Source organism: Phasianus colchicus, chromosome 16 (assembly GCF_987193195.1).
Source record: "Phasianus colchicus chromosome 16, bPhaCol1.hap1.1, whole genome shotgun sequence".
NCBI lineage: Eukaryota > Metazoa > Chordata > Aves > Galliformes > Phasianidae > Phasianus > Phasianus colchicus.
This window is the reverse complement of record NC_143451.1, coordinates 13,253,236-13,265,527: the sequence shown is the minus strand read 5'-3', so window position 1 is coordinate 13,265,527 and position 12,292 is coordinate 13,253,236. Positions and strand designations below refer to the sequence as shown.

General features: G+C 57.6%; 1 protein-coding gene across 1 annotated transcript; it reads left to right on the top strand.

Annotated features, from left to right (window-relative positions):
• The first annotated feature begins 380 nt into the window (after window positions 1–380).
• Window positions 381–10,817, top strand: LFNG (LFNG O-fucosylpeptide 3-beta-N-acetylglucosaminyltransferase). The gene is made up of 8 exons (XM_031606522.2): window positions 381–872; window positions 6,714–6,762; window positions 7,456–7,555; window positions 7,745–7,898; window positions 8,036–8,121; window positions 8,391–8,556; window positions 8,968–9,053; window positions 9,167–10,817. Exons 1-8 carry the CDS (start codon window positions 489–491, stop codon window positions 9,231–9,233), a joined length of 1,092 nt encoding a protein of 363 aa, XP_031462382.1. The 5' UTR covers window positions 381–488; the 3' UTR covers window positions 9,234–10,817.
• The last annotated feature ends 1,475 nt before the right edge of the window (window positions 10,818–12,292 follow it).

Genomic DNA, 12,292 nt, shown 5'->3' with positions numbered 1-12,292 from the left:
CTGCAAGTGGGGATCATGGTGCCCCCACCCCACACCTCAGAGGGATGGCAAAGTTATCAGGCAGCACCCACCTACCATAAAGGGACGTGGGGGGGGGGGGAGAGTCCATGCAGGACATGATCCATGGGCAGGGAGCAGCTGGAGCGGGGCAGGCAGTGAGAGGGACTGGGGCTGGGGATGAGAATGTGGATGGAGATGGGAATGAAGACGGGGATGAGGATGTGGATGGGGATGGAGATGGGGATGGGGATGGAGAGATGGGGATGGGGATGGAGAGATGGGGATGGGGCTCTGCCCACGCCCCGCGGCCACGCGTGGAGGCGGTGCCGGCGCCTGTCCCTCCCCGGGCGGGGCGGGGGCAGTTTAAAGGCGGCGGCGGCGGCGCGGCGGGGGACGGCGGAGGTGCGGTCGGAACGCGGCCGGTGGCGGCGCGGAGCGGAGCGGAGCGGGGCCGGGCGGTGGAGGTGGCAGCGAGGAGGCGGAGGAGGATGCTGAAGAGCTGCGGGAGGAAGCTGCTCCTGTCCCTCGTGGGCTCCATGTTCACCTGCCTGCTGGTGCTCATGGTGGAGCCGCCGGGCAGGCCGGGGCTGGCTCGGGGAGAGGCCGGCGGGGCTCAGCGGGCGCTGCAGAGCCTGGGGGCGGCCCGGCCGGCGGGGCAGGGGGCTCCGGGCTTCCGCAGCTTCGCCGACTACTTTGGGCGGCTGAGCCGGGCACGCCGCGAGCTGCCCGCCGCCCCGCCGAGCCCCCCGCGGCCGCCAGCCGAGGACATCTCCCCCCGCGACGTCTTCATCGCCGTCAAAACCACTAAAAAGTTCCACAAAGCGCGGCTGGAGCTGCTGCTCGACACCTGGATCTCCCGCAACCGCGACATGGTAAGGTCGCGCCCGGCAGGTGCCAGCGGGTCCGCGCCGCTGCCACCTCCTCTTTGCTCTCCCCTCGGGGTCACCGGGGGATTTCGAGGTGGGGTTGGTGGCTTTCGGGAGGGAGAGAGAGATGCGGGGTGTCTTTAGGAAGAGGGAGCGACGGAAGGAGCTTGGCTGCCTCTCACTGAGCGGTCAGACCCCAAAAGCTCTGAGCTCCCGCGGAGGGTTCTTCTTGAACTGCTTTCTGCTGGGGAAACTGAGGCACGATGCAGACCGCACCCCCTCCGCCCCTCTCTCTTCCCCCCCTCCTAAGGCCGTGCCAGGAGCTGGGCAGCACTGGGGGCTCCGGCTCCAGCCCTGCCTCCCCGGCACCCCGCCGTCTGCACGGACGCTCTCGCTGTCCTTCAAGTGTTGAAACCAAACTTACAAGAAAGAAAAAAAAAAAAAAAAAAAGCATTTCCTTAGGAAATGTGCCTGGCCATCTGCTCTTGAGACACTTTTCCTAGCCGTAGGCAGCTTCCCGAGCCGGCGAAGCCCGGTCCTAACCTCCCCATCCGACTGTCTTCACGTGTTTCCTCCTGCCCCGGAGCTCAGCTTCTCGCTGTTTGTCGGAAGCCCGAAGTGGTGGTGGTTGGGACCGACGTGTCCCTGCCTCCTTCCTCGGCTGCGTCGGGTCCTGCCGGCCGCCCCGAGCACCACAGATTATTTTCCCTTTAATGTATTTTATCGTGTTTTATCCCCTGGGGATCTTTTCCCTCTTTCTGCTCGGGGTTTGGCAGCGGCTCTGCCTCCCTCCCTGGTGCGGTTATTTAATGGAAACCTCTATTATGCTCCGCTGTCACTGCGAAGGGGGTGGAGAGCGGTGGGGGGAATAGGGGGGGAGCGAACGCTCTTTAAGCACCTACAGTTGATCCTGGGAATGGCTGCTCTTCTCGCCCCCCGCCCCCCCACCTCCAGTGAGCTTCGGCTTTCTTCTGTTTTTTTTTGCTTTTTTTTTTTTTTTTTTTGCTTTGTTTTGCTCCGTTTGTCCGTTTGGATTCCCAGAGCCCCGCGCCTCGGCTCTCACGCTGTCCCCCTGGGCACGCTAACAAAGCCCCTTTTCTCCCGGCGCAGAGAAAAGGCTTCGCAGCCTCTTGTGTGGCACTTTCCATGGGAACGGGGGAGCCGGAGCCGGCCGTGTTCAGGTCAGGTTGCCTAGAGATGAGGGCCACGAAGCCAGGGGGGCTGCAGCCCGTGAGGTGCCCGCCCGACAGCCGCGCGCTGAGTGATGGCCCTTGTGTGGCACTTGAGGACGAGGGGCTGTGAGAGCCGGCGGCACCGCCAGCTCCTGCAGGGGCATCCCGTGCTGCTGCTGTCTGCTCTGTGCTTCCTGCACTGCCCCAACCTCTGCCTTTGGGAATCTTTGGGGCTCCTCCAGGCTTGGGGCCACCCTGGGTTCCTTCAGATTTGGGGACGTGTTTTGGTGCCGGTGCAGTGCGGCTCCTCCCCATCCCTCCTGCATCACCTCCCGACTGGGGATGGGTGTTTGTGCCCTGTGGTTTGTGGTGGGCTCCAACGTCTCTCTGGCTCTGAGTCAAGCCCGTCTCACTTCGGGTGTGCTGAGGGGAAGTTCCTTCCCTGGTGCAGCATCTCTCTCCCCCTCCAAACCTCCTTCTCTGCAAGAAGGGGTTAGATCTGGCAGGTACCTCCAGCCTGCCCCTGGCAGATAGGGGGAATAGCTATTGTGTTCCTCCTGGCCGCCCTTTGTTCTGCCTACAATAGGCCCCGTTTCCTGTGTTCTGGCCATTGCACTGCAGTGCGCTCTCAGGGCAGCGGGCATCCCTTCTCCTTCCTGCTTCTCTCTGCACAGAGGGCAGAACCCCATTCCCTGCTCAGTCTGCTCTGTGCAGTGCAGCCAAGGCTGAGGACAGGCAGCCCTGGGGAAGAGCTATGGGGTTTTCCCATCCTTGCTCTGGGGGGCATTCCCAACTGTCTCAGTACTGTATCCTTAGGATGTTGGAGTGCAGCCTGGGGAAACTGCACTTGAAAGAGAAGAGGGAGGAAAGTGGCCTTTATGCAGAAATCCTGGAGCCAGCGAGCCCAAACCATCGAAAAAAAAAAAAAAAAGCCATCCAAAAAGCCATCCAAACCCACTGTTTCCTGCCATAGCAGAATTGCTTAAGAAACATCCCAGTCCTGGGGCACACAGGGCAGCGGGTGCTCGGCACACGCCGTGTTGCCCACGGGGAGCCAAGGCAGGGCTGGCATCACATTGCAATCCCATCCCACCTGCGTGGGAGCTGCTTGTTTCCCCCAGCAAAGTGCGATAATTGCGGGCTTTGAAAAATTCCTGCTCTGGGCACAGAGGAATACACTTGCCTTCCAGACAGCACGCTCCGCTGGTGGTGGAGCCCAGATTTCTCTAGCACCTTGGCCAGAGTTCCCATCCTGGGGGAGAAGCGCACGTGTCCCACTTGGGTGCCTGTTGCGGTGGGGTGGTGTTAGTGCCAAACCTGGTCCTGCTGGGTGCCCTCAGTCCTGGGGTGTGCTGAGCACAGCTAAGCTCAGTTCATGAGTGTGCATCCCTCCCTTTGCAGCCCCTTCTTTAGGGAGAGGTTTGAGCAGAGCCACAGGCACTGTCTGGGCCGTTAATTGCCCGCCCATAACGATGCTGCCGTCCTTGTCAATAAGAGTGTGGCGTGCGTGTAGCGCCAGGCGGGAGGGCGGGGGACCCTGGCTGCACAATGAGCTCATTGTTTGCATGGAGGTTATTAAAAAATTATAGCATTTAAAATTACAGTGGAGGATTCTTCCTCCTTACTGTGAAGAGCCGGGGGGAGGAAGGGCCCTCAGCCTCTTGCCAGGGTGGTGCTCTGCGGGGCTGTGCCCTGCAATCCCTGTGCCAGCCCAGAGCCCGTCTGGACACAGAGTTGGTGATAGGGACAGTACCTCTGTGCTGCTCTCAACCCAGCAAAGTGAGCAGCTGGTTCACTCCTTCTTTGGGGGGAAGAAAGAGGTGAAAGAGCCCCCCTGGAGGGGGCTGGAGTGCTCCTAGCACAGGGAAGTGAGATGTCGGGAGGATGCAGGATTGGTGCGCTATGGGGTCACGGGGCTGAGGTTCCTCTTTTTGCAGGGGGGAAGGTGGGGTGGGTGTGATGTGTCACCTTTGCCAGCCCTTCTGGAGCACTGTGCAATGTGGCACAAAGAGGAAGGCTGCCTGCCCTCAGCTCTGCCTGGCCCATAGGATGCTTTGCACAGCTCAAAGCAAACCCACGAGCTCACCCAGCAGAGGGGAAATGAGTCACTGCGAAAGGAGAAACGGAGGGGAGGGTGGCAAAACCTAAAGAAACACTGTCCCCAGGGGAGAGGTGGCGGCGGCTGGGGGACTCCAGCCCTGTGCTCACAGATTGGGGCTGACGCATCCCCCGGCTGCAGGGACCCTTGGGGTACCTCTGTGCAGGGCTGGGCGCAGCAGGGGCAGCTATTGTTTGGTGAGGCTTTGGCATCCTGTGTTTCTTGAAGTTGCACTTTTGAGAACAATGAGGTTTCCTGTGAGTCCCGGGGCAGGGGCTCTGGGCAGGCAGTGTGCCGCCAGTGGGCCTTTCCTCCCCTCTGCTCCCCTGAAAAATTAACTGTATGGGGATATGAGAGGTCTTGGACCTGTTCAGCACCGTAGTGAGGAATGGGGATCACGTGGGCCTGGAGGTGGTGTTGACTTAGGGCTGCAGTGTCCCATTTTACTGTGGATCAGTGTTGTGGCTCTGTGGGCTCTGCTGTGGGGTGGGGATGCTGAGCTCATCTGAGGGATGCTCATCACGATAGTACTAATCCTGCTCTGGGGTGCTGAGCTGTGCAGCTCTGGCCACGTTTCACTCAGTTTCAGCCAAGCAGGGGCCACCACAGTCCCTGAGCTCAGTGGCTGTTTCCCACCTGTGATTTCTTTCCTGTCCTTGGACTGTAGAACCAGGTCCTACTGCTGTCAGGATGGGGCTTCTTCCCCATCACGTGGGGATGAGTCTTCTTTCCTGGCCCTATTGACAGCTCCTGGTCCAGGAGTTGTGCAGGAAGGTCACAATTTGTCTATAACAAATGCAGATAAATCAATGAAAAAAGTGAGAAAGGCTGTCATTATCTTGGCTTTAATTGAAATTCTTGGCTGGGTCCTGGCAGCAGGAGGTGAGGAACCTTCCTTGCAACAGAGCTGTGTGCCCCACCATGTCCCCAAGGTGCCACCAGCATGGGGAGCCCTGCGGGGACATGCAGAGGAGGGGCTGGGAGGAGGATGCTTCGTTTGGGTGAGGACTTGGTGAAGGTGAGCAATAAGCAATGGTCCCCACGGCCTATTTATAGAGGAGCGCTCTGCAGGGTTATTTTTGGAGCTGTGCAGTGGCACAGATGGTGCTTCTGATCTAATGCTGCAAATGTGTTCTGTCTCAGAGGCTGTGGGTGCTGAGGGGATGTTCCAGCCCCAGCACCTTGGGGTGTGTGCATCCCTTGGAGCCCTTCCTGTTCCACAGCCCCTTGCTGGTGGGTTCATGTCCCCCCCCATCCCACACTGAAACCCTTTGCTCGAGGCCATGCTGATGGATTCAGGGCTGGCCTATATCTCTCCAAACCCAGGGATGCCCAGCAGGCGTGCGGCTGTGCATTTGTGAGAATTTGCCTTCCCACTTTAACTCTTCCATTTTCAAGCCCCAAGGGTCACTTGCAGCCCCATGCCCCCCTTCAGCAGCTCCCAGCTCTTCCCTCCGCCGGGTTAACCAACGCAGCTGTATGCTAATGACCACCGCTGCCTGCTTAACTCTGCTCTGCTGAGTAAAGTCAGCCCCGCACCCCGCTATTGTGCAGACCCCGCTCCCTCCCTACATAACCCACAAAACCCCCACACGCCGCTGGGGCCGGCTGCCTGCGGGGTGGCACTGAGTTTCCAGCTCACTTGGAATTCATCATCCCATGTCCCCCCTCCCACCACCTCCTGCCTTCCCCCCTCAATCCCCCCCCAGCCCTTTTGTCTTTCTTCTTCTGCCCTTTTGTGCACGTCTGGTTTGTAATAGCGCTTGGCAGCTGGTTGTGGTTCCTCTCCTCCAGCTTTGTTTGCTGTGCACTGATTGATCGCGATGCCTTTCCTGCTCCCCTATTCTCTGCTTCTCGCCCTTCTCCAAATGCAGGGCAGACAGCAGCCCCCAGCCCCTCCTTTCCTGGGTGACATATGCCAGGAATTAGCTGTGTAAATAGAGGAGTGCAGCCGGGCAGGCAGAGGTAACAGGAGACACTGCCCTCCATGGGGCTGTCAGTGGGTCCCAGCACCCTGCAGATATTGCTCAGGGAGGTTGTGGGTGCCTCCTACCTGGAGGCAGTTCAAGGCCAGGCTGGATGGGGCTGTGAGCAACCTGATTGAGAGGGAGGTGTCCCTGCCTAGAGTGGGGGATTGGAACTAGATGATCTTAAGGGTCCCTTCCAACCCAAACCATTCTATGATTGTGCAAGTGGCTGGCGCTGTTGATGCATGTGGGGATGAGGGCAAACACACCTGGCCAGCTGCTTTGGCATTGCTGTGTGTGCATGTTGGTTATTCCAGATGAGGTCTGAAGTCCCAGCATGGATGAAGCTGTTGGCTGCGCCTGCCCTGTGCTATCCCCACATCTCACATGGGTGCTGGTGGAATGCTCCCTGCTGCTGTTTCCTTGTGAGATGTGCTGGGAAGGGGCTGTGCTTTGCAGTCTTCTCCATCCGAGGCTGAGAACATCATGGGGGCTGCTCTGGTTTTTATCCAGAAGGGAGAACTTACTTATCATGGGGATGTTGGGACATGGCCAGAGCCCTGCTGTCTCAGCCATTTGGTCCTCAAAGGTGCCTCGTCTTTTCTTTCAGACCTTCATCTTCACGGATGGGGAGGATGAGGAGCTGAAGAAGCAAGCACGTGAGTCCCTTTGTGTGCATGGGCTGAGTGCGTGGTGCCTGGGGCTGTGCTGGAGTCCTGCCCAGCACCCCCGACCAGGGGAATGCCAGAAAAAAAAAAAAAAAGTCGAAATGCTGCAGTGTAGACACGGGGTTTTATGGGGACGTGGAGCTGGCAGCCGCTCCCCGGGGTTGGGGTCAGCTCAGCCTATTCTCCCCATGCAAATGACTCCTTTTCAGGCCGGGAAGCAATTCCCTTTGAGCTGGGCAAGCAAATAACAGGTGGCCGCTGTGGGAAAAAGCAGTGGGAACAGAGCGAGGTTTTGGCTGTCACATCCTGGGTGGAGAAGCCGGGCCACAGGCATCCCCTCCTGCCCCTCCATTCATCCCCTGCCCATGCATCCAGGTAGCTGGGTCACATCCCCCAGGGTGATGCAGGGGGGTTGTACACAGCCCTGGTGTGTGGCTCGTGGCTCAAGCCCATTCCATCTGCGTCCGTTGCTCACCCTTTGCCTTATCTCACATTTATCCAAAAGCTGCTTTTCCCTAACATTTGTCCTTTATCCTAAACAACGTGGCACAGAGACCACTGGGCATCACGGATGCCCTTGGGATCCCTCCCATCGCACCTGGGGTGCGCACAGTGAAGCATCCACATTTGAAAGAGCAGGATACCCCAGCACTGGGCTTTAACCCCCCCTGTCTCTTCCCTCAGGAAATGTCATCAACACCAACTGCTCAGCTGCGCACAGCCGTCAGGCCCTGTCCTGCAAGATGGCTGTGGAATACGACAAGTTCATCGAGTCTGGGAGAAAGTAAGGAGTGCCTGGGTCTGCCTGGAGGGGGTCAGGGCTGTAATTCATCATGGGGTTGCGTTTTGGGGGTTGTAATTCATCATAGGGTTTGCATTATTTGGGGCCACAATTCGTCATGGGGTCAGGGCAGCCATTGCAAGGCAGGGAGCTGCCCCAGCCTGATGGGACACGGTTGTGCTGATGCCACAGGTGGTTCTGCCACGTGGATGATGACAACTACGTGAATGTGAGGACACTGGTGAAGCTGCTCTCCAGCTATCCCCACACACAGGACATCTACATCGGGAAGCCCAGCTTGGACAGACCCATCCAGGCCACTGAGAGGATCAGCGAGAACAAGATGGTGAGGGGGGCACATGATGGGGGGGGGACCCCAAGGCATCATCACTCCATGGCATTGGAGGGAGGTTGGGTTTAATTTGGGCTGGGCTTTTCTTCAGCAGGAGGTGGTCTCACTGCCTTTGCTCCCCTCTCTCGCAGCACCCTGTGCATTTCTGGTTTGCCACGGGAGGAGCAGGGTTTTGTATCAGCCGAGGGCTGGCGCTGAAGATGAGCCCTTGGGCCAGGTAAGAGTGTTGGCATTGCTCTTCCATGGGGACTCAGCGTGGTTCCAACGGGGCACAGAAGAGCGACAACACCTTTAAGGACGTTTGAACATGTCCTACCATTTTGCTCTCTTTGCCTTGATGGGGTTTTCTGCAGGGGCTTGGAAACAAGCTGGGAAGCACCTCCATTCCCCCCAGACTAATTGCTTTTTAGTCAGAGCCTGGACTCCATGGGGTGCCCGCATTCCCCTGGGCTTTGCTCCTCTGCAGCTCCTTTTGTCTCCCCACAGTGGGGGCCACTTCATGAGCACCGCGGAGAAGATCCGCCTGCCTGATGACTGCACCATTGGCTACATCATTGAATCTGTGCTGGGTGTGAAGCTCATCCGCAGCAACCTCTTCCACTCTCACTTGGAGAACCTCCACCAGGTGCCCAAGACAGAGATCCACAAGCAGGTAACCTGGCCCTGATAGCCCTGGGATGGACGGAGAGGTTGGGATGGAAAGCACCTTTGTATGGTTTTACCCACTGGGAATTGGGCATGTAATGGGATTTTGGGAACCTGGAGCAAGGTCCCAGATGAGCAGGAGTGGTCTGGGCTGAGCTTTGGTTTGGGCTACTCAGCACACGTCCCCCAACCAAGTGCCCTACAGTGAGGATTTTATCCAAGGTTTGTTGGATGGGTTTCCTTTGGAGGGATGAGCAAAGTGGGTGTCCCAGTTATGGTGTGATAGATGTGCTTCCAGACAGTCAGTGGTGAGGGAGAGTCTCCTCCAGCAGCAGGACCAGGGGTGAATTTTGCAGCCCTCAATTGATTCCCCATGGCTGCACCACCAGCTGCTTGACCCCCTGTGTTGTTCCCCCAGGTGACACTAAGCTACGGCATGTTCGAAAACAAGCGCAACTCCATCCACATGAAGGGAGCCTTCTCCGTGGAGGAGGACCCATCCAGGTGAGATGGGGGGGGGGGTCCCATCCCGCTTCCCCCCAGCAGGAGCTCCCTTGGGCTGTGCCACCGTGTGGCCATCGCCACTGCGTGCTCAGCATCCCCCTTCTCCTCCTCAGGTTTCGCTCTGTGCACTGCCTGCTGTACCCCGACACGCCGTGGTGCCCCTCCAACGTGGTGTACTAGGAGACACGTGTCCCCTCCCAACCTCGTCCCGAATCTCCCCGGTATCCGACGGGCGTGCGGGACCTGCGTGCGTGCAGGTGTGTCGGTCCTCCAGATGGACCTCGTTGCTGTGGTATTGCACAGTGTGTGTGTGTGTGTACTGAAGGCTGCTGTGCGGCCCTTTGTCCCCTGCCCACCCTGCCCTGCCTGGGGATGGCGAGCGGGGACGGGTCCTGAGCACTTAACCCCGGGGCACGGGGTGAGCCCCTGCCCGCCGGCAGCCCCGCGCCATGCGTGGGGAGCGCAGCTCTGCATCCCCCCGCCTAGCTTTTCTTGATTTCCTTCCAGACGTTGGTTTGTTTTTTGGTGTGTTTTCCCCCTCCCCCACCTCCCAGCTCTACCCCTTTCCTCTTTTCTAGCCCCCAAGTCTCAGCATCGAGGCTCCGGCTCCTTGGTCAGGGTCACAATTTTACACAATCTCATTCCTCCACAGCCACAGCAAATGCTAAGCCCAGTGCCAGCATTCGCACCATTCCCCGGAGCCCCCTACATCCTGCTGAAATGTTTTCAGCAGCGTAAATCTATGCACTATTTATAGAGACCAATTTAAAGACTTTCTATAAATACGGGGAGAAGAGGGAGGAGGGCTTTTCCGGAGCTGTGTGTGCACAGCACTGTTGTGCCTCCCCGCTGTCTCCTTCTGGGCTGAGTAGGGGCATCCCACACCCCAGCACATAGCATTTGGGGGAGCCATGTGGGTGCCCCCCCAATCTGTGGGATTGGAGCATCCTCCTGCAGGTGGGGGCTGGAGCACCTGGGATGCTTGTGTGTATGTGTTGTTTCCCAGCCTGGCATTGCTCTTTGGTGCAATGGGAGTGTGATAGGCACCCTAAAAAGACAGCCCCCTGCCCCCCCACCCCCCAGGCACTGCCATATGTTGTCCCATGGTTGTCTGGGCAACCTAAGAGTGGGTTCCCACATTCCCAGGTACAGCCGGGGCAAAACCAGGCTGGGGAACAGTGCCTGGGAGCAGTGTTTGCCGTGAGCCAAGGATGGATGTAACCCACTTCAAGGAGGGTTGGTGACTCCATGTCCCCTATATCCCTCTTTGTGTCCCTCTGCCTCCCTTTGTGGGGAGGATCAGGGGGAAGAGCCGGAGCTGGCATTTCCAACCCAAAGCTGAGTGAAAATGGCCCATAATGGGTGCGTTGTACATATGTTATTGTGCCAGTATTTTTTTTACTGTGCCTTTTTATAAAAAGAAAAAAAGAAAAAAAAGAAAAAAAAAAAACACAACATGGAGAATTATGTAGATTTTAAGATGCTTTTTATACGTTTTCTGTGGATCGGAAAAGAAGAAAAAGACAAACAACCTTCTGATAATCTGTTTAAGAAAGAGAAAAAGAAAAAAAATTGCCATGTCTTGTAACTATCACTTACCTTAATTTATATGTTCCAGTATCTGGAACGTCACTCTGTGCTTTTTGTAAGTAGGATGTGTCTAAAGGCGATAGCTGTGGGATGGGGAGGGGGTGTGGGCAGCGCGTTCTCAGGGACGTGAACCCATTCGCTGCCGCCGTCACCAATAAAGCAGCTTTGGGCTGACCCCCGTCCTGCTCCCGGCTCTGTGTCTCTGTGTGTTGCGCTGTGCGGGTGTTCTCACGGGTACGGATCCACCGAGCGGGGGTCATCTCCTCTTTCCCATCCCCAAAAGGCTCTATTGGGGTTTAACACCTCGGGAAGGGCTTTTCCCAGGCTCAGGGTTGGGAGGGAAGGTGTGAGCTGGCTGTTGGCGGGGAGGTGTGAAGAGCTGCAGGCGGACGGCCGCGTGGGAAGGCTGCAGGGGGCTGCGGGGAGAGCCCCTTCCATACAGCACCAGCCATAGGAAAGAGCCTTCAGTAGGGACAGCATCACATCTGCTCCCCCCCCCCCCTTTCCCCACCCCACTTCCTCACCCAGCGCTGTTTGCGCTCAACCCGAGCGGCTTTCATCTGCGAGTCATCTTCTCCTTCCTCTGTCCCCCGCCTTCCTCTTCACCCAGCGTCTCTATCACAGCTTTCTTTTTTTTTTTTTTTTGTCTCGAGCCGCACTTACTTTCCAGTTTCACTCAAACTTCTCAGTTATCAGTGCTAAAAATACACCCTGGCAGGAAATCAGCGTGTGCTAAAACACCTCACCCCGACACACCCCCGCAGCCCCAGGATGAAGAAAGAGCCCCCAGACGGCCCTTTATTGGGCTGATACGGGCAAAGAGGCTACAGGAACCCCCCAGACAGCCCCTTTCTGCACTGTGCCTTCCCTTGGTTGTCCCAGTGGGGCACCTGGGACAGCCCAGCACCTGCCCTAAGCACCCGTTTCCAGCAAAACCCCAGCTATGTGCTCCTGCTCTCCCTCCTCTTCTTGCAATGGGGGAGGCCCAGCAGCAGGTTGGAGCTGCTAAGAGTTAGGGGGTGGGCTGCACAGTGCCTGGAAGTGGGGAAACACCAAAACATAGAAACAGAAATCATTAAAAAAAAAAAAAAAAAAAAAAAAGCAATGAAAGCACCCAGCGTGCCCTGGGGAGCAGCGCAGGCAGAACACAGCGGCCTCTCCCTCTTTACTCGTGGGCTGAAAAGTAAATAAATAAATGCATTAATAAATAAAAGGGCAACGAAGCCCAGCCCTGCTGCTCTCACATACTTGGCGGCTGCGTTGGGACAACCCGCTTTCATCTGTGCTGCTGTGGGACGGTGTGGGACGTCCTGTTTATCCTCAACTGCTGACAACTCAGTCAGAAGGAGTGAGGGGACAAACCGGGCTGGTGGGGACACAGCTGCTGCAGAGGGACCGCTGCTGTGCCACCGCCGTGCCCCAGGGATGCACCAGCACTGGGCTGGAGGCTCTCCTGGCCCTGCAGGGAGGATTGCAGCGCTGAAGGCAGGGAGGAAGGCTCTGCGTTAGTCATTTTTGCTGCTCTCTCTCATCCTCTCCTCGGAACACACACCCTTTTTTTTTTTTTTAATTTGCATTTGGGTCACTTCATGTGCTGGGCTTTGTGTGAATTGCTGCTTTCCCAGCTGCTGGCGGCGCGGGGGGACTTG

Bases quoted from the DNA above. Each gene is read 5' to 3' on its own strand.
- LFNG (XM_031606522.2), top strand. From the start codon at position 489: ATGCTGAAGAGCTGCGGGAGGAAGCTGCTCCTGTCCCTCGTGGGCTCC. The intron at 873-6,713 runs GTAAGGTCGCGC...CTTTTCTTTCAG, and splicing joins TCTCCCGCAACCGCGACATG to ACCTTCATCTTCACGGATGG. The intron at 6,763-7,455 runs GTGAGTCCCTTT...CTCTTCCCTCAG, and splicing joins GGAGCTGAAGAAGCAAGCAC to GAAATGTCATCAACACCAAC.